The sequence below is a fragment of the Bolinopsis microptera genome, chromosome 9 (genome assembly GCF_026151205.1).
Source record: "Bolinopsis microptera isolate Bmic1 chromosome 9, MBARI_Bmic_1.0, whole genome shotgun sequence".
Classification (NCBI taxonomy): domain Eukaryota; kingdom Metazoa; phylum Ctenophora; class Tentaculata; order Lobata; family Bolinopsidae; genus Bolinopsis; species Bolinopsis microptera.
The window spans coordinates 5156811-5178130 of NC_087080.1; the positions used below are offsets into that span (position 1 = coordinate 5156811).

At 39.0% G+C, this 21320-nt stretch overlaps 1 protein-coding gene across 1 annotated transcript in view; it reads right to left on the bottom strand.

Moving 5' to 3' along the window:
* The window catches only part of LOC134821460 (centromere protein F-like), an 81697-nt gene that overhangs the window by 55157 nt on the left and 5220 nt on the right, over window positions 1–21320 (bottom strand). Inside the window, exons 5-17 of the mRNA XM_063832204.1 lie at window positions 13380–13454; window positions 11959–12087; window positions 11553–11666; window positions 10242–10406; window positions 10017–10115; window positions 8445–8534; window positions 3280–3447; window positions 3026–3130; window positions 2714–2872; window positions 2429–2566; window positions 2216–2293; window positions 1951–2082; window positions 349–1815 (exon numbers count right to left, since the gene is read on the bottom strand). Coding sequence (XP_063688274.1) covers window positions 349–1815; window positions 1951–2082; window positions 2216–2293; window positions 2429–2566; window positions 2714–2872; window positions 3026–3130; window positions 3280–3447; window positions 8445–8534; window positions 10017–10115; window positions 10242–10406; window positions 11553–11666; window positions 11959–12087; window positions 13380–13454 — 2919 coding nt within the window. The remainder of the gene's footprint in view (window positions 1–348; window positions 1816–1950; window positions 2083–2215; window positions 2294–2428; window positions 2567–2713; window positions 2873–3025; window positions 3131–3279; window positions 3448–8444; window positions 8535–10016; window positions 10116–10241; window positions 10407–11552; window positions 11667–11958; window positions 12088–13379; window positions 13455–21320) is intronic.

The following is a 21320-nucleotide window of genomic DNA, read 5'->3' on the forward strand; positions in this document are numbered from 1 at the left end:
GAGCGAATTAAAGAGATGTTCTAAAGAAAACCAGAATATTCCCGAAATATCAAAGATCGAGACAAGACGTATGTTCAATCAAACTAATTCTGTCAACTTTTGGAACGTGAAGTGTAGTCAAGTATCTCAAACGAAAAAGATCGCAAAAGATATTGCTATAATTAATTTTATTGTTGATCGTAGATCAAGGCGATTGCATCACGATGACGGCAATGTAGGCTATTTCTAATAAAAAGCTATCAAATTGTAAAACTATTATTTCTTTGTGATTATTAAACTGCAAATCAACATTTGAATCAATCATGCTAACTACTATCACCATGCCAGCCAGCCTCAACAACTCTTCACCTCTTTTAGCTGCGCAACCTGCCTCTCAATAACACCTCTACTCTCCTGCGCCTCACTCCTCATTCTCTCCACAATCGCACCAAGCTCGTCGCGCGCGCTCAGCGCCTCATGTTTCTGCTCCAACAGGTGGTCTATCTGCACGGTCATTTGTTCGTTCAAATCATCAACCTGTTGCTCCTTCACAGCGTACAAACCCTGCAGCTTCTCGATCTGATCCGACAACATTGTCTCAACCTCTCGGTGTCGTTCCTGAGCGCTCACCAGCGTCTCACTTATCTCCCGCTGTCTTGTTTTAGAGTCAGACAGTTCACCCTCCAGCATGGTTAGGCGGCGGTGCAAGTGCTCTATTTCACGTATCTTGTGGTCTAGTTCTGTGTTAAAGGAGGCTACGTCTTTGTGGTGTTTTTCTGATTGTTCTGCTAGGTAGGCTTGGGATTCTTTGAGGGTAAAAGTAACGTTGTCAAGGTTTTTTCTCGCATTGTTCAGCTGTGTTTCTATACTCTTAAGTTCTCGCTTCAACTTTGCTAATTCCCTTTCATGGGATTCTTCTTCCCCCGCTAAAGTCAGTTCACCTTTCTTCACCATCTCCTTCAACGTCTCGATCTCTAGTCTCAATTCCTTTTCCTGTCTCTCCAATTCCATCATTCTCTCCTTACCTTGAGCTACTTTCCCTGTCAGTTCCATCAGTTCCGTCTCCAAACCAGCCACCTTATCACCGTTACTCCGCCTCATCTCCGACATCTCAGCTCTCTTTTTATCCAGCTCCTGGTGAGCCACCTCGCACTGTCGAGTTGATTTCTCAATCTGTTGAACATACTCGTCAATAACTTTATTCATCTCCACGATCTCCCCACTGTATCCATCTGATTTCCGCACCTCCTGCTGATACTGCAGTTTGATCTGGTTCATTTCATCTCTTATCTTGAAAATTTCGTCGTCGTGATCAAGTTTAGCGGACTTTATCCGAGTTTGAAGAGATTTAAGCTCGTCCTCAATCCCCTCAATCTGCCCTTCATATCTTGTGATGGTATCTCCAGCGGAGTTTAACTCGGAGTCCTTATATCCGATATCCTCCCTAAGATGCAGTACGGCGGTGTCCCTGATCTCAATGTCCTTGTTAAGTCTCTCAATAGTCTCCTGGTGTAGACTGACATCGTCCGCTAGCATATCACACTCTCGTCTACTTTCCTCTATCTGTAGCTTTAAACTCTCGTTGTCAGCAAGTAAATTCTGACTCTGCGCCACGTTTCGGATCAGATCCTCCTTTGTCTTTTCCAGATCGAGTAACATATTGTTCAGGGCTGTTTCCTTGGTTTGGTTGGAGTTCTTGTTTTCGTTTAGTTCTGATTTCAGGTGAAGGATCTGTGTCTCTTGGGTGGAAATCAAGTCATCTTTTCGTGCTTCAGTTTTTCGCAAATCTTCGGTTTCTTGCCGGGAGTCAGAGAGACGGTCTTGCAGTCGAGAAAACTGGGTTTTATAGCGTGAACAATGAACAATGAACACGTTGAAAAATTCATTTAATAAGGAACCCGAAAGAAAACATACGAATGATTGGTCCTAAACATTCCAGACTTACCCAGCCCTGAATGTTTAATAACTTACGTCGCTGGATAGCCTCTTGTTATCTGCCTGTAGAGTGCTGTTCTTGCTCTCAAGTTCGTGGAGAGAGTTGGTGGCTACCTTCTGCTGTCTTCTAGCTGCTGATAGATGTTCTTCTGATACTCTTAGTGACTCCTGAAACGATGATTTATATCTTATTTTGAGTGAATACCTACGTCCTAAAAGTACAATAACTTTTAGAAATGTGCAGCAACTGTTTTATAAAACAAAGTTTGATTCACGAAGTTTCTTTAATAGAGTTGCATACTTGGGAGCGAGCAAGCTGTTCACCGAGGGAACGAAGTTTCTCCGAGGTTGACGTTTTGTCTTGCTTCAGTATGCTGACCTTCAAAAAACGGAGGAATTAATTTCAAACTTTTGTTTAAAAGCGGACATTCAAGATAGGGAAAATAAAATACCGTTTTTAATCCACTATTGGAGTTGAAAAATTATTGTTAAAGCACTGAAGGATGGAGCTTACCTCGAGGTCAGTGTTTTGTTTATCCTCCTGTAGTTTTGACTGTAGAACTGACAAGCTCTTCTGGTGTTGCACAAGCTCTCGGTTCAAACACTGCACTCGTCCTTCTTCCTCCAGCAACTGATCTTCCTTTGCTTGACACTGTACAAACAGAAAGTTATTATTTACCGTGAAGTGTCCAGGTCGAACATTCAAGGTTAACAGTAGAATAATGCTACGTAAACGTACAATCAGGAATTCTTAAGAATTTCAAAAATGGTTTCCCAGCAAATAAGCACGGGATTGTACCTCTCTGAGAGCGATGTTGTATTTGTTGTTGAGTGCTGCTAACTCAGTCTGGCACCGAGCCAGCACCCCTTCTTGTCGGTGGACTTGGTCGGTTTTTGTCGTGTCGAGGTCTGAGAGCTCGTATTGGAGTCTAGACAGTTGAGCTTCCAGACCTGATATCTGTGATGGAGTTGATAAATGGTTAACAGGCAGATGGTATATTTGTTAAGGTATTCTGGAGACACTAGAACAGTAATAATTTGAATTGATCACACCCTGTGACAAAAATAGAAAAAGTAGAAGCTCAACCAACTACAAATAATTTGGCTGTACCTTCTGAAGCTGCTGTTGGTGTTGCTGCCTAAGGTTTTCTATCGTACCGTCCCTTGTTTTGAGCTGAGATTCGAATGCATCGCGTTGACATCGAACAGCGAACAGCTGCAGAAAAATTCTAAATAGCCTGTGCCATGCTCTCGGGCGCTGGAAATTAAACTTTTCAAAAGCACGATTTAAAGTAATTGTGCTCTGATATGAGTTATCAGTAAGCAGTGAAATGAAGTAAATATAAGGGGTGAATTTGAACCAACTTCATTTGAACTGCGAGTTTCTTTCTCCTGAATCTCAGCTAACTTAAGAGCAAATGCCTTGTTCTCTTCCTTCAGACTGATAATCATGCCCTCCTTGATGGAGTCCTCCACCCTGAGCTCATCTTCACGAGTCTTGTATCGCTCCAGGTCTATTGCTTTCTGTGTTACCTGTTTGAAATTGTCTGAAACTTGCTTTATCGTATTTATCTGAAGTTCGCGCGTGATGAAAATTAGTAATTTAATGCGCGCGAATTATGAAAGCAAGAACGATCACCATTTTGTTTTAGTATAAAGTTTACGCGCGCTACATATTTATTCGCTGATAGTTTTGTATGCAGAAGGACTTTCGACAAATCTGTTCCAAATAAAAAGTTCGAAAATCGAGTGTTTTTGTGAATAACTTAGAATATATTTTTGATTTTCACAAAATCTGAATGACAGATTTTCTTCAAAGTTTCCAGATAGTTAGATGGCTATATAACAGATAATGAGTGAGAGTTTGGGAGAATTTCTATATGCCAAAATGGAGATATGACTTCAAACACAAGAAAATATCTCCAAATTGGCGGTTTCTAGCGGAACACAGGCATATATTTAGAGATCTGAATGATAGATTTTCTTTAAACTTACCAGATAGTTGTATGGCTATCAGACGGATAATCTGTGCGATTTTGGGCGAGTTTCTATGTGCCAAACTTGAGATATGACTTCAAACACAAGAAAATATCTCCAAATTGGCGGTTTCTAGCGGAACACAGGTATATATTTAGAGATCTGAATGATAAATTTTCTTTAAACTTTCCAGATAGTTGTATGGCTATCAGACGGATAATCTGTGCGATTTTGGGCGAGTTTCTATGTGCCAAACTTGAGATATGACTTCAAACACAAGAAAATATCTCCAAATTGGCGGTTTCTAGCGGAACACAGGCATATATTTAGAGATCTGAATGATAGATTTTCTTTAAACTTTCCAGATAGTTGTATGGCTATCAGACAGATAATCTGTGCGATTTTGGGCGAGTTTCTATGTGCCAAACTTGAGATATGACTTGGCGGTTTCTAGCAGAACACAGGTATATATTTAGAAATATGATGGATACATTTTCTTTAAACTGGAAAGTTTAAAGAAATTCTATCATTCAGATCTCGAAATATATGCCTGCGTTCCGCTAGAAGGCTCCAATTTGAGATATTTTCTTGTGTTTAAAGTCATATCTTAAGTTTGGCACATAGAAATTCGCCCAAACTCGCTCAGATTATCCGTCTTATAGCCATGTAACTATCTGGAAAGTTTAAAGAAATTCTATCATTCAGATCTCGAAATATATGCCTGCGTTCCGCTAGAACGCGCCAATTTGAGATATTTTCTTGTGTTTGAAGTCATATCTTAAGTTTGGCACATAGAAATTCGCCCAAACTCGCTCAGATTATCCGTCTTATAGCCATGTAACTATCTGGAAAGTTTAAAGAAATTCTATCATTCAGATCTCGAAATATATGCCTGCGTTCCGCTAGAACGCGCCAATTTGAGATATTTTCTTGTGTTTGAAGTCATATCTTAAGTTTGGCACATAGAAATTCGCCCAAACTCGCTCAGATTATCCGTCTTATAGCCATGTAACTATCTGGAAAGTTTAAAGAAATTCTATCATTCAGATCTCGAGATAATCGACTTTCGTCAAATATCGTTCCGCGGAACATACGGAACGGAAAGTCCAACTCTTTGTATGTTTATCTGTGTATATGTACAGGTTCATGAGGATTTTCGACAAAATTGTTCCATTTTGCGGGTACGCTTTCCAGTAACTGTGCCTTCCTTCAAAAATCAAAATCTTAATCTTATCGCTTGAAAAATAGAACCTGACGCAAGGGCTTCAATTGCAGTCATTTCGCGTTTATCAAGCCACTACCTTGCTTAAGAATAACAAATTCGGATTACAAAAAGTTTGGTTAACATCATTTCGAAATTTTGAACACTTTTTTACTGATTATGGATCGGGGATATTTAGAATTAGCAGATCCGGTCTTAATCTTGTTTCAAGCAACAGATGTAGTAGAAGTTTAACTAAAATCAAGAATATCCAGAAGTCTTTTCTCCCGGAGTTGAAATTAAATTAGAAGGATTTAAGAAATATATGATTTCTAAAAGTATTACAAATGATTGCTTTTTTTGGAATGGTTCTAATGAAGTTTTAGTAAGAATTGAGGGAGCCAGTTATGTCAATAATAAAGAAAAACATAATGATTATCTTTGGTTTCATCCTTATGTGGTAAAGAAGCGTTTTCTAAATCTTTATTCCACTGGGAAGTTTGATTAGGTTTTCAAAATAGGATGATGTTTTGATACATTTAAAATTATTTGTATTAGATAAATAATTAATGTTGGTGGAGAAATATTTATGATATATTTTTTCACATAGTGCGATGATATTTTGTAGACATGTGTGGTGCTTTCATTATTATTTTACTTTACTTTACTAATTACTTTACTTTAGTCAATTTATGTCAACTTTTTTAAAAGATGGTTATGCAACTTCGGTTATATTAATTGCAGTTCCACTATTTTTGTTAATCACACTGATTAGATGGGATGGTAAACGAATCACACTGCTGAGTTACTTATCACACCCCTGATCATCTTCATTTGTACTGTCCACGTGACTATGAGAAATCAACTGTCTTCTCAACATGATCCTGGATTATAAGCCCAAATCTTCAATCCTACTGAAGCTCATGTCACGGGTTTACTACTAGACTGAGTACGGGAACCGGTCACGAGGGCGGAGAACACAAGGGCGGTACTTTTTAAAAGGGCGGACACGAGGGCGAATCACATGAATCACTTTAACATTGACGAACGGGTTTTTGATTTTCTCAACAGTCTGATTAAGGTTAAACTTAGCTCGAAGAATTGGATCTACTCACTTGTAAATTTGAAACAAAACATAGTGATGTGACAAATAATCACCCAGATTTTAACGCGCCAAAAATTGAGAGATTTTCCTTAAATATCTCAGCCAACTCAGCAGCAGATTTTGGGGTTTGGTAACGTGCTTAGACCAATCAAACACTGCGTAGATCTTCATCTGACAAACCTGGCCTTCAAAATATCGCAGTCGCTGACGCTACGGTTATCTGGGTTTAGATCAGGGGTAGTACGTACCAAAACGGGTATTCTCTTTGGGTAGACGAATTTCACTGAAGTGTGTTCACTCAATTTCGAACCATCAATCCTTTCGGTTAAAACGACCATCATTTGGACGGTTTTTGTTTCGCCTTCGTGTCCACACTAAAATGAATCATGTTATTCGCCCTCGTGTCCTCCGCCCTTTTAGGAAAGTCCTTGTTTCCTATGCCCTAGTGTCATATACCCGTTGAGCACAATCAAACAATTTGAAACATTTGATAAAAGAGAATTTATCTGTACCTGACACTTCTGCCACCAGTGTATTCCTAAAAATATGTCTGGATTGTGGAATGTGGATAGCAGTGCCGGGTAGAATTGAAGTACTAGGCGTAGGTCATGCAGGCTTTGTTCAACCAAGCCACATTCCTTTAAGCGTCACATACAGCTAATAACCGCTAATGCTTTTTAATTAAACAATCGAATTAAATGAACGGCTAAATTAAACCATATATTTAAGATACCATTTTTATACTGGGGATTCATGTGTTGCTCAATGCTCTCACACAATTATGTATAATCAGATTTTAAGACATACAGGGGAATTAATGATTGAGTTCTATTATAGTTGATCTAAAGAAGGCGTGATGACGAGGAATATGATTGCCTCTAAACCGTACAATAGAAGGTAGACACAGACTTTAACTTGGACGGCGAACGGCGCATTAAACCTGTTTACCTGTTTTCTTTTGCGATCACTTGAGGAACAAAATCTCTGCAGCTACTCCTATGACGATTTCTCATAAATACTCTAACTTTACAGAGTACGGTATCAAGAATGATGCTGAACGTTTGGTTTGGGCGGGATGGCTCATGCTTATACTCCTTGTTTCTGTCTTGGGTAACACAACTATTCTTGTTGCTTCCATCAAGTATAAAGCCTTCAAGCTTCACGGAGTAATTGTAACATTTATTCAACACATCGCTGTAAATGACCTGCAAATAACGATAGCAATGGTCTTCACACAGATAATTAACTTGTTGACCAACAAAAGAATCTTCAGCAGCAAATTGTGCTACGTAAGGGCCAACCACAGTCCCTTTTGTAATTCAGTAAGTTTGTTTATGGTTTGCGGGATGACGGTCAGCAAATACCTTCTGATAAAGTTCCCATTAAGAACAAGATATTGGACAAGAAAACAAGCCCAACAGCTCTGTGCTTGTCTCTGGATATTATCACTTGCCAGTCCAATCTTATCACTTGCTGTGGATCCGATGGACGTCTACTGGGATAGTAGACTTTACACCTGTTTCAACGCCTTCTCATCTCAAATCTGGAAAATACTACTCCCAATAACAGTTGTAATTTTAGCGTTCACACCGGGCATCGTGACCGTTGGAACCTCCGTCATGCTGGTGAGACATTTATTTTATGCAAGAAAAATAGCAAAACGTATAGGAGCCAATGTTCCTTGTCGAGGGATTGTGACGGTGCTTCTTACCGCCACTGTGTACATCATGTCATTTCTACCCATTTCACTTTACTTGGTTATTCACTCAAGTTTGAAGGACGAGCATGTTTCTACCTACCTCTTCCGAGTAGGGGATACCTCTAAATATTTTAACGTCGTGGCAAACATCTTCATCTACACCTTCTCGGTAGCCAGTTTCAGGGCATTTCTCATAGACAAGGTCAAGATGGTAAAATCATCCGTGTACCAGACTGCTTCTGACGCTGTCAGTGATAGACGGGCAACGTTTAAACTTCGGCAGACTGAGACTGAACTCATCTGATCACGTGACAGTTCTGAGTTCACTGTTTTACTGATTTTAAAGTAATTTCGATGGGACATATTTGATCGATGAGTAAAATTTTTCTATTATTAATTCTTATGAAAATAACCATTAACCAGGTTACTATTTAGAAACGGCGTTGTTGTGTCAAATGACGCTCAAAAACCTAAAGAATTGTTCAAACATATACACATACAGAAATAAACAATATTCTGGAAGTGATGGTTTGGGTCAAAGTGCTCACCTCTTCGTTCAAAAAGTTGTTTTGTAGTTTCAAATGTTGTGCCTCTTCGCTTTTAGTTTTCTCTTCGCTGTTGTATTGCGTTTCTTTTTCCTAATAACACGATCGTTATTTATTCTTTAAAGTCTATTAAATATTCGATTAAAAGTAAATGATAGTATTCATTGACTATTAGAGTAAGAAAGCTGTTAGATTATTATATCCAAATTCCAAGAATCTTATCGCAAATCACTAACTAAACAAGGACAACTGGTTAGTGTGTTTTGGCGAAACAACATAAATCAGATCTAGTTCTGGAACAATCCCGCGTTGTCACGTGACTCTGATCCAAACTGCCACAAAAAGTCTCACGACATAAGAAGTTGATAGATTTTTAACACAAGCACACATAATTTAGCATGCATTAGCAGCTCTGTCTGTCTGCCAGTTCCAAGTAACTATCAACAGCAATAAAATTACAACAATTCACCGAGGATAACGATTCAGTTTTGAGGATAAAAACTATAAGGATCTTCAGTCAAGCAGTTGACTTTATTAAAGATGACGTTATTAAAGATGATCTCATGTTACCGTTATTAGACTTCAACTACATGGACATTTAGAACAAATTGGTAGGTAAATGGAGGTTATAAAGCAAGTCAGTGACATTGAATCGTTCTCGACTAGACATTTTTTAATAAATTCGACTGTTTGCAACCGTCTGTTGTTTATGACGCTTCCGACGTCCGATCGTTCTTTGGCACTAAACCATAAAAAGGAAACATATTGTATCAATTTCTCAAGCAGACCTAAATTCGGAAAAAAAATGGGACTTTTAAACGAAACCAAAACAAGAAATGTAGCGAAAGATACATTGGCAACGCCTAGGGATAAAACTTGTCTAAAAACTAATATATCTCCACACAAACTACTTCTCCCTCTGCCAAGCATGCTTGCCAGACATCAGCAGTCACGTGACCATCACCAACCAATTAGAACGAGGGGAGCAGTTGATCGACCAATAAGCAGCAAGCAGTGAAGACTGAAGAGGATTGACCAATAAAAGGTGAGGTGGAGACATGTACTATAGAGTTCTAGTAAGCAGGCTGTTGATCTGCAGAGATCAGTCACGCTCTGGGTGGTAGAAGACCGGAACAGCTTCTCCAATTACACGTCAATTACAAATGTTTCATCTGACACGTGCAGTAATTACATAGTGCACGCACGTGGAGCGAATTTAATGCACGTGCGGTGATCACAACTAGATACTATCAGTGTGATCTGTCTCAGTGCTGTCAGATGAATGATTGCTTGATGTTTGGAGTTTTTATCCCACTCATTGTCTACCTATTATTTTACTTGTGGCAATAATGATTATTGGCCTTAATTGTTAAAGTTCAATTAAGCTCGAGGCAGACCACTGGACGGATAGGATCACAAGTCAATATTTGCAGCCCTGCCCAACGTTATTAGTTGATAGATACAATAGCCCAACGTGACTATATCAAAGGATCGGTTATCAAGTTTAGTCTGAATCTGAGAGGACTTCAGCCTCTCAAGGAAAAAAATCTGCCAGAGCTAGAATGTTGAACTCACTATTTGTATCTTGAGCTTTTCGATGTATCTATTTGCCTCTGATAACTGTATCTCTGTGTCAGATATCCTGTCCTCCGATGTTCTTATCAACTCACACGCCTGATGGATTATGTTCGTAATGAGTGGGAGTTACCTGGAACTACAGATAACAGATAAAATTAAGATAACAGCTTAATCTTCAAAATATTCATTGTTTAACTTCCGAAATCAAATACAAATATTCACCTTTTCAACGAGGGTGGTCACTGTTGCTGAAGGATGAGTGCTGGGTAACGCCCGAGCCAAATCGTTCTCACATTTTTGTAGCATGCTTTGCACGTGCGAGTAGCGCGTCTCCGCTTCACTTATCTCAGTTTCAAGATCTCGGGTACTACGCTGGTACTTCTTCAGCTGGAGGGATTATTAGATAGGTTTCAAATGGTCAGTTTTACGAAAAGCTTTTTAATGAACAAAGCTAAAATAGCGTAACAGCCGGCTGATATCGAAGGCTGAACATATAAAATTATCCATAAGATTATTTCTAAAAACTTGTTAGTGAGTCTAAAATATAATTACGTAATAGTCTCACTTTGAGTAAATTTATAATTTCTTTTATTTTCTTACACCACTTAGACATTATAATTAAAACAATTTGAGGCCACTCACAACTTAGGCCCGACAATACCTAGTTAACCGAAACCGGACGACGCCTCTGGTGTCCCCCTGGCCCTCCCTGTAACACCGAGTGGGTAAATGTCATTACATATTATTATCCTAAAACAACGTACAGAAAATTAATTTACATTGTTGAATCTTTGAAAATTTGGCTCTACCCCACTCGATTTGATTATTCTGAACATTTTAATGCCCAAGATGAGCGCTTAATTCCCATCAGAAGTTGAGATATCTTGAAATAAGTGTTTGATTACATCCTGGGAATAGAGCTTTTCCAAATCATATTGCGACAAATTGAATAAGTATGTCTTTAAACCAATTTTAAACATACCCACTGTATAACACATTTTAACTGATGGTGGTAGAGTGTTGTAAATTTTGGGTTTAATAACTCTGAAAGTTCTTTGCCCAGCATGGAACTTGCACGAGGAACAATAAGTTTGAAAGAGTGCTACATGATAGATAAACGAAAACGTTTCTGCTATTGTCCATGTACTCATGAAATGTGTACATGTAGATTGATTTACACGACAGATTCCAGTACATGGTATGCTAGACCAAGTTGTCCGCTGCCGCCAATATACCTTAGATACTAAACCAGGTAATATGATTACCACTGATGATCCAACTGTTTGGGTAGCAGATGATGAGATGAAACCATCTGTTTCAGTAATAAACAAATGGATATATTGTTTCGAGCTAAGCTGTCGACACAAAACTCCTCAAGGGAGTTTCCAGTTTAATTAAATAGTGGTCGTATTTAAAATTAGGACCTTCTGTCAAATAAGAAATTATAAAATCATAAGGTCACTATTTTTATTTTCCAAAATTATCTTAATTCCTTGATTATTGTATCTCAATTTACCCAGTACACTATATTACCTGAATTTCAAGATCATGATAATCAATACTTTTGCTCTCTGGTCTCTGTACTTTAGATAGCAAATCATCCCGTTCTGCTGCAACTGTAACAAATCTCTTTTCTTGAGCAGACAACTGTGGAATCAGGTTTCAAGTTCAATGAAAATGTACAATTGTATACAATGTACAATTATATACATGATAAGAGTGATACCTGAAAAGATTACGAAGAAAAGATATAAACAAATTATAAAAGCGCTAATGCTCAGTTAAAAGCCCCTTTTTAAGAAATACAGTTAATAAACTAAGTTTCTAAACATTTATGAGATTGCGCACTGTGAATACAGATATGCAGCTTACGTCTACAGAGGGCATATCTGCATGCTTGATATTCAGCTAGACCCTCAGACATATTTCAAAAACCAACCTTCTCCTTGAAAATGTTAACCTCGTCCTCAGAAGCAGCAAGTCTAGTTTTTAGTCTGTCTATTTCACCTCTTCCTTCAGTGGTGCTGGTCATCTCTCTCTGGTACAGATCAGCTCGTTGTTGGGATATCTGGCAGGAGGAGGAGGAGTTTAATTATATCTGGAGACTGGGGGCATTTGTTTAAAACATTTAGGTGATTACGAAAAGTTGATTTCCATGTGTAAATCGTCTTCAGTTAAATTATATGTTCAGTAACAAAAGTTATCGTATCAGTTATAACGGTCATGGTTAAAAGAAACTTGATATGCGAATACGAGATAGGTGGCTCTGGGTTATCATAACTTGTAGGTTACTTATTTTGTAACTGTGACAGACTCTGTAACAACATGTAGGACCTACATGTTGTAGGTGCGGTGATACTTTGTAAATATTGCGATTCCGCACCTGCTCAAAACTTGCTTCGAATGAAAAAAAGGCGGGATGACGATAAATTTTATATGCCATTATTTTAACGGCATGGCATTGTATGATATTTTAAATCATTACAGTTTTAAACATTTTACAGTCGTTAGCACTGATTCAGCTGATTTGTCGCTCAAACCCTGAATTACTATTCGTTACCCACACTCCTGCACAGAAAACAAAAATCTCATCTGCTCTACTCTAAACCTGGTAATTTGTACCACAAGTTTGAGTGTATTTTAGTCTGTTGGGGTAAAATTTCAAACCAGCCCCCTGATCCTAGGTTCGAATTTGCCGCTACTCCAGGTTTTAGAGGCAATGTACTCCTCTCCCCATTGGGTGTTATTACCCACGTGACTTAAATACCGCCCCGTAATTGGTCCCCTACTCGAGCTAACTATCACATCATTGGTTGGAGCAGGGATAGTGTATTACATGGTGGGGTACAGGTGGCGTTGTGACAGTTATAGGTCGCAAAGTTGGTCACGTGGACTAGTCACGTGGGCGCTGAAGTCACGTGCACAAGTCAGGTGGGTGCTATAGTTACGACTAATACATTCGACCGTTAGAGAGGGAGGTGGAATGATTGTAATGTAATGACAATGTGTTGTTTAACGCTGATTGAAGTAATTATGTTATCTAATTATTGACCCATGCACCCTGGAGACATGGCATTAGAGGTTAGGGCAGCCAACAATGTGATCGCTATTGGAGATCAGCGGTCTAGAAAGTTCAGCTATAATAACACAGATGCTACTTTAGATGACAGGTATCAAATCAAGGTAAAGTTTTTTCTCGACTGTTTCCTTTTTGAGTTAGCACTGACTATTATATGCCTAAACACAGCAGATTAACCGATGGCTATGCCTTTTTAGTACATCATGATTTGACTCATGAAATCAGGTAAACTTTATAAAAAAGTTCTTGAGACAATCAATTAAAAGAAATCAAGTTTTAACCTGCATGTCTGTAGCAACTTGAGCTTCTTTTAACTGTCCCTGTAGATTAGCTATACACTCCTGTAGCTCTGATATCTGAAAATACGAGGATTAAAATTTACCATTAAGAGTATTGCTTATTAATTGAGGTTGGCAATGGAACTGCGTTTCTCCCTTTTCGCTGAGCTTCCCTATTGTGCCACAATCCATATATCTATATGGATTTACGGTAACTAAGCGGCCAGGTAGCGCAGTTGGTTAATCATCGGCTTTGTAATCGTGAGGTTGCGAGTTCGAATCCAACTGCCTGCCTAGTCGTGGGGTGAGCGTCGTTGACGCTCTGCTAAGGATCCCGAGTGGTCTATGTAGCCCCACGGTTCACTCAACCGAATGCTCGAGAAATCGGGTGTGAGGGTTAAATGAGGAGCTGTGCTTGATCAACACAGCGAAGCTTCGGGCGAAGAAAGTGTGGCATAGTGCCTTAACCGTCGCTGGCCTTAGGAACGATCCTTCGGCTTCCTGTAAAGCTCTTCCTTGAAAGTGCTGGTTTACATTGTAATGCAGGTAATGCCGAAGTAAAATAACAAAGGTGGTCGACTCATTCGATGGCCTTGTTGCGTCGCAACGAATCCTCATAAGATAAGATAAGATAAGAACTCGGTAATCTGCCGATGCACATCGGCAGATTATTTACGGAATAATATCTTGGAGACGTCATCCGGTATCCCGCTTGACGCTTGTGACATATCGCATTATGTGTCCGATATCCACTGACATTGTTTTGTACGGTGCCTATTTAAATATTTAGTATCAGAATGAGAGCAACCATAGCTCAGACAAATATTATCTTAAAATTGATTAAGAATATTCCTGGAATAAACTCGAAGTTTCTAATATTTTTAAGAGGGCATGAAGTTGTGGTTACAACTGAGATTGAGTAAGTGCATACTGCATAGACACCATTCTGAGCGGTGTAGGGATGGGGGTAAAATTTATTATTATAAAATGTATTATTATATTATTATATTGAGAGTTGCGCTCGATGAAAACATCAGAGTTTGCTGATTTAGAGCTGAAGAAGTTCGGATCTGTACGGGTTTTGGTGTGGAAACGTGTCGTGTTGGATTGAGGGCGCTAGAATTTGGATTATGGTTCGAGTTGGGTATCTTAGTTTGGGCTACTATCGTGTCTTAGCATTAGTAGAATATTGTAGTAATAGTAGGAAGCTTCCTCTTTTAGTTATCTTTATTTTAGTGTTTATCTTTATGTAGTAATAAGTTTGCCATGTATAAGTGTCGAAATCTTTAATGACTGATTTTCACTTCTCTTAACAATTTACAAGTAGGATGCCTCACTCGCTATCTTTAGGATATAACTTGCGTTAAGAAGGACTCTACAGTCTGAGCTCATATTATATGATCGTTTTGGATCAATTTTCATTGAAATGAATGAAGTTCCACAAAAATATTGCAGGATTTTTGGTTTTGTGGCCAGATCCTCGAATGGCTCATGAAAATAGTACACTACAAAAAGAGATTAGATCTATAGTGAGTGAGCTATTATAGCCCGAATATTTAATTAGTCGAGGTCCTGATCCCCTCTTTATTAGCGGTACAGCCACATTATTTTCAGTACAGATTTTACTGCAGCACAGTCGGGACGCAACCCCCATGCAATCATGTCATTTTCAGAGCTATAACGAGAACTGCCATAATTTGGTGAGTCACGGCTTCTGTTCATCTTATGTTGTACTAATAGTTTTAATACTTTCAACACTACTATATAACAAATAATTTTAGGCATGGCTACCGATGAGTAATCCGTTGGAGTAAAGTCTGCCGGTGTCCTGGGTGTGATGGATCTGAGTTAGATGGCAGGTTGTGGAGGTGGTAATCGTTTCTTCCTATCGCCCTGGTAGTCTTGTACTGCCAGGGCTCCTGCGGTCTGGTACGAGGTTAGTTTAATTGTTAGAGATCTAGTGATGTTTGAAATTTGTTAACTCCTTTTAGCTACTTCTCCCTTAGATAAGTATTGCATTCTTTCTCTGCTATACAGTTCTTTACGATAACTCTGTTCATTATAATTCAAATTTTCTCACTCAGAACTATAAATCTCTGGCCTATTGACTGTTTCAGATCCAGATTGCTAGGGTTTATAACGGTGCCACTGAAACATCCTGCTGTTGATCTCTTATCCGGATCACCCAGTCTCCTCCCGATCCTCCCACACTTCACAACAAGATGCCAACACTGCCCGCCAACTTCCTCGCCCTACTGCAAAACTTATCTCTTGAAGTAAAGCAACACATGCATACCCTCCTCACTGAGAGTATCCTGGACAGTCTGAAAGAGGAAAAGCTTGCTTCAAAAATTGAACGGTTAGATGAAAAGAAGAAGGAAAAGAAAACGAAGAAGGAAACTACTGTTCAAAATGTCTCGTATAGCCCACATGCGCTCATAGAGCACGTTCCAGTCCTCCCTGGAATGGATGAAAATCTATTCCAGAAAATCACAGAAGAATTAGATTCAATGAATCTTGAAGGCAAATCTAAAAAAGTCCACACCCTATGGCTAAGCCCTTCATCAGAAGACTACTGCTTTGGTAACATAGTTAACAAGCCACATCCCATCAACAACTTCCCTAGCATCTTTAAGTTGATGGGACTTATTAATGACCTCCCCTCCACCACCAACAACATGGATGCTTGCCTTGTTACTAGGTACGACACTCAGCAAGCTAAGTTAAGCCTCCATAAAGACGATGAAGACCTAATAATATCACAGTCCAGCTCCATTTGCACTTACTCAATAGGGGCTCCACGGTCACTTGAGTTTGTACTGGATACAACCCAAGTAGAACAACGCACAACTAGGGCCTCTAGGTCAAGGTCAGCCCAAGAGTTGATTAACGCAGACTTCACCCTCCCTGCCACCAATGGCACACTGAACATCATGAAGCCTGGTGCACAGCAAGTCATGAGGCACAGGATTGCCCCAGGAGTTGCACCTTCTGACGATGAAACTTGTTGGAGGTATAGTCTCTCCTTCAGAAAGTTAACTACACCTTCCTCTTCCTCTTCCCCTTCATCTCCTATTCTTCCCTCTCCTACATCCGACAGTCCTAATAAAGTATCCCCAAAAGCCCCCATCACAGACTCTCAAAAACACCAGAAGTCTATCATTCTCATTGCTGGTGACTCCTTTGCTGCTCGATTGGACGCTGATCGCCTCAGTAGAGGTAAAGAAACTGTCACCAACATAGCTAAGGGTGGGCTTAAGATCTCAGCTATACAGAAATCTATTGAGGCCTTTCATACAAAGAACCCTCTTGTGCAGGTAAAGAAACTGTTCTTAAGCTTCGGTGCCAACGACATCCGGTACTGTACCCAGGGTGTCAATCATCTCAAGACCCCTGTGAGTGACCTTATGAAGACAGCAAAAAAACTTTATCCAAATGCACGTGTTTTTGTACAAGCTATTCCACCAGTCCACCCCAACGGACAAGAGAAAATCCCTGGTAATGTTTGTGCTATGAATAATTTGATCTTTGATCGCTGCTCTAGGCATAAACTGTTTTACCTTGATGTTTTTTGGGCATTCTTAGACCGCTATGGAAACAGAAACGAGAGATTATTTCCTAAGTGTGACAATAGGGGCTTTTATGATATTCATCCCAGCCCCAAGGCTGGGATGCCAGTGTTGGCAAAGTTCTATCTCAGAATCATACACTCAAAGTGGTTTAATCCAATGGGATACTGATGTGGTAATCCAATTCAATATTTCAATTTTTCATTGTCTGCATCAGTATCCTATTGGATCTGATCATTTGGATGTTATTTATATATTGTATTGAAACGAAGTGATAGCATAATGTATGTTACTTCATATTATAGCACAATACCTAACAAAACACAACGGCGAGACACAATCCTGTTAATAATATACTTAAAAGTTCCATGGGAATATCGACTCAACAACACCGTGTTGCAACTGGTATGTTTTCTAGGTATGTTATCATCAGTAAAAGTAATAGAGGTAACGGGGAAAATTTGTTGTCCTGTCTTCTGTCTCGTCATATGTTATGTGCTCTATTGGGTATATTTTATTTTTATGTTATTTTGTATATATTTTCTTTGACTATCGATGCTAATATACTCCCTAGTGCTCCCTTCCAACCTAAAATACACTCTGTACCATGTTTGAGGTCATCCATAAATCTTTACTTTATGGTAATATTTTGTACCATTTTTCTCAGACACTTTAAACTTGTGTACAGGGGGGAGAGGGGCATTGGGACAGCCTTAGCTGCAATTTCTGTAAAATTGCTATCGACCACAAAAACCGAACTGTCACCTACCATGTCACCAAAACAGACTGTTAAGTTACTTTTTAATATTACCAGCAGCTGGCTTGGGGTCATGTCTAGGTGTGGTCTGGTTTTTCTATCTCTCCTTAATATTTCCCTGATAGTAATTTGTAATTGTTCCTTACTGAACCCTGGACCAAATTTATCCGTTGTTTACAATAATGTCCATGGTTTCCTAAATACCCGCGATCTAGCATCAGGAACACCACCACTAAATATGACCAAGATACATGAATTCCATGGTTATATCTACAAACATAAGCCTCACATCATTATTCTAAACGAGACATGGCTGAAAAATTCCATTCTCAGTAATGAGGTGCTCCCCGACAAATACAAAGTATTTAGGCTTGATCGATCCTTAAGATCGCATCCAGTGGATGCAACCCAGCCCAAGAAATTCAGAAAAAACGGTGGTGGTGTTCTGATTGCCCATAGAACAGACATTGATATCTCGAGTCTAAAGTTCTCAAAGGTTAGTGTTCAAGCTGAATTATTATCAGTCATAATTAAGACTCAGTGTGGAAGAAACTTTTGCATATCTACATTCTATAGAGTAGGAACTCTTGGCTTAGATAATTTTGAATCTTTCAAGAAACATTTTGTTACGTTAGCATCTGCCAGAAAGTTGCAAAGACACATTCTGGTAGGGGACTTTAATTTAGCTTCGATTTCCTGGCCAGATGGTCAGTCATCTTGCCAGCTACATTCCAGCTTTGTAAATTTTCTCACTGATGACCTCGGACATACACAACTTATTAGCTCCCCTACTCACAAGTCAGGCAACACCTTAGATCTTGTGTTCACTAACATTCAGAACCTTATTAAGAATGTTAAAGTTTTAGATCAAAACGAAATGTGTATGTCCGACCACTTTTGTATCACATTTGACATTGATGTTAAGACCAAGTATATTAAGCAGCCTAAAAGAAAGATCTTTAATTATAGTAAAGGTGATTTTAGGGGCCTGAATTCTGAGTTATTTAGCATCGATTGGGATAGTATATTTGAGTGTAATGATCCTTATCTTGCCTGGAGTCGATTCAGAGGAGTTCTTGATGCAGCCTGTGACCGATGGATCCCTAAAAAGACCATTAAGTCTCAGTTCCAGCCCCCATGGTATGACTCCGAATGTGATCGTCTCCTACGAAATAAGGAGAAATGGAGAATAAGGCATAAAGGGAGCAACTCTGAGTCTCATAAACAAAAGTTTCGTGCATTTCGAACAAAATTTAAAAATATGATGGACGAAAGAATGAGACTCAGTGTTGAGGATGACTCCGATGATGCTCTTATCTCCAAGAAATTCTGGACCTACGTTAAATCTAAATCAAAGTCAACCAGGATCCCTGAAACTGTTAAATATCATAATCGCTTTCGAAACAATCCATCTGATCAAGCTGCCCTTTTTAACGAATATTTTTATGAGCAGTTTTCTCAAGAGAGCGATTATGGCATTGACATTGATTTTCGTGATGATTGTTTTTCCAGTCTTGTGTTTAGTAAAGAAGATGTTCTGTTGATTCTTAAAAAGTTAAATCCTAACAAGGCCCCTGGCCCTGATGGGATTCATGGGAAAGTCCTCAAAAACTGTGCCCAAAGCCTTGCATACCCACTTAGTGTTTTATTTAACCTGTCTTTCTCAAGCGGATGCATACCCCCTGATTGGAAGCTGGCACTTGTAGTACCAGTACACAAAAAGGGCGATAAGTCCTCGGTTGAGAACTACAGGCCTATCTCGTTAACATCTCTTGTAATGAAAGTCTTTGAAAGGTGCATAAAGACTGCATTATACGCTGCATGTTCTGATCTGTTGGATGACCGACAACACGGTTTTGTTAATGAACGTTCATGCACAACCCAAATGATACCTTTCACGGACAATCTTGCACTTGCACTGAACAACAGGTCCAGGACTGATATAATATATTTTGATTTTGCGAAAGCTTTTGATAGCGTTTCGCATGACCTCATTTTAAGTAAATTAAAGAATATTTTTAATGTCGATGGACTAATGCTTAAATTTATCAAGTCCTATCTTGAGGGGCGACAACAACAAGTAGTGATAGGAGGCCAAACGTCTTCCTCTCTACCAGTTCGGTCTGGTGTCCCTCAAGGTTCTATACTTGGCCCTCTATTGTTTGTAATATTTATAAATGACATGTTCTCCTGTGTCTCTGAAGGCACCAATATCGCCCTTTATGCAGATGACACTAAAATTTGGAGGGAGATTCTTGGTTACCCTGACCATCACATAATCCAAAACGACATCAATAGATTGTATGATTGGTCAGTGAGAAATCGAATGAAGTTCCACCCACAAAAGTGCAAAGCCCTCTCTGTGTCCCTGCAAAGAAACGTGCTGGATAACTTGCCATTCAATACCTTCTTCTATAAACTTTCTGGAAGTGATATTGACTTTGTGCCCTCTCAGTCAGATTTAGGAGTCGCAATAAACTCCAGGTTTAATTGGGGTGCACAATGTAAAGCGCTTGTTTCCAAAGCTACCTCCAGACTTGGACTACTTAAGAGAACATGTCATTTCACTACTGATAAAAGGCAGAAAAGATCGTTCTATTTGGCGTTAATTAGGTCTATATTTGAACATTGTTCTGTCATATGGTCCCCTCAATCTGCAACTCATCTTCAACAGTTTGTTGCTATCCAAAAGAGGGCTATTAAATGGATCAATGGTGAACCCTACTCCAGTTATAATGACGATAAACTTGCTACAGAGCAAAAGAAGCTAAATATTCTCCCTGTCATGCAGAAGTGTATTTATAACGATCTTATGACCTTCTATAAAATAGTGAATAGCATAATCCCAGTTTCGCTTCCTACTTATATAGTCCTATGCCGTCCAGAGGGCACCCGATACACTAGGCACAATGCTCAAATAATTGATAGGTCGGATACTTCAACTTACATGAGTACCACTGTGCCCTGCTCGGATGCCTTCCGAAATAGCTTCTTTCATAGATCTATGCTAAAATGGAATAGTCTACCAGTATGTATCCGGCAGTCAGAGCGGATTTCTACTTTTAAGGCCAATCTGATCAAGTACCTCTGGGCTGCCGATACAGTCTGGCCAGACTAGTCTCAGAAATGTGTTTTTGTTGGTTACAATTCTGTCCGTCCAATTTCCTATCTGCTTGTCCTTCTTTTTCTTCTATCAGTTGTGACGGAATTGTAATGAACAAAATCCATATATAATTATTTATGATATGTTTGATTTCTTGTTATTGTATGTCATTCAAATTTGGTAGACGGCCCCAACGTTAATGTGGCTTTTGCTATGTGTTGGTTCAGCCGAATTAATTATTATGTAATCAAGTTTATTTTTCTCTTTTAGTTAGTTGTCACCCGGCCAAACATTAAGCAACTTATATTGCAGCACCATTTTTCAATTAGAATATTAAAATATGTCATTGTAATTTTGCATGGCTGAAATGTAACGCTTGATTTGTATATATAATAATTAATTGAATTTTCAAATAAAAAATGTTGTTCAGATCCCAAGATATCATAAACATAAAAATATATTTATATTTCAGTGAAATTCGTCATATTGAAATGTTGAAATTTTAGAAATAGGCT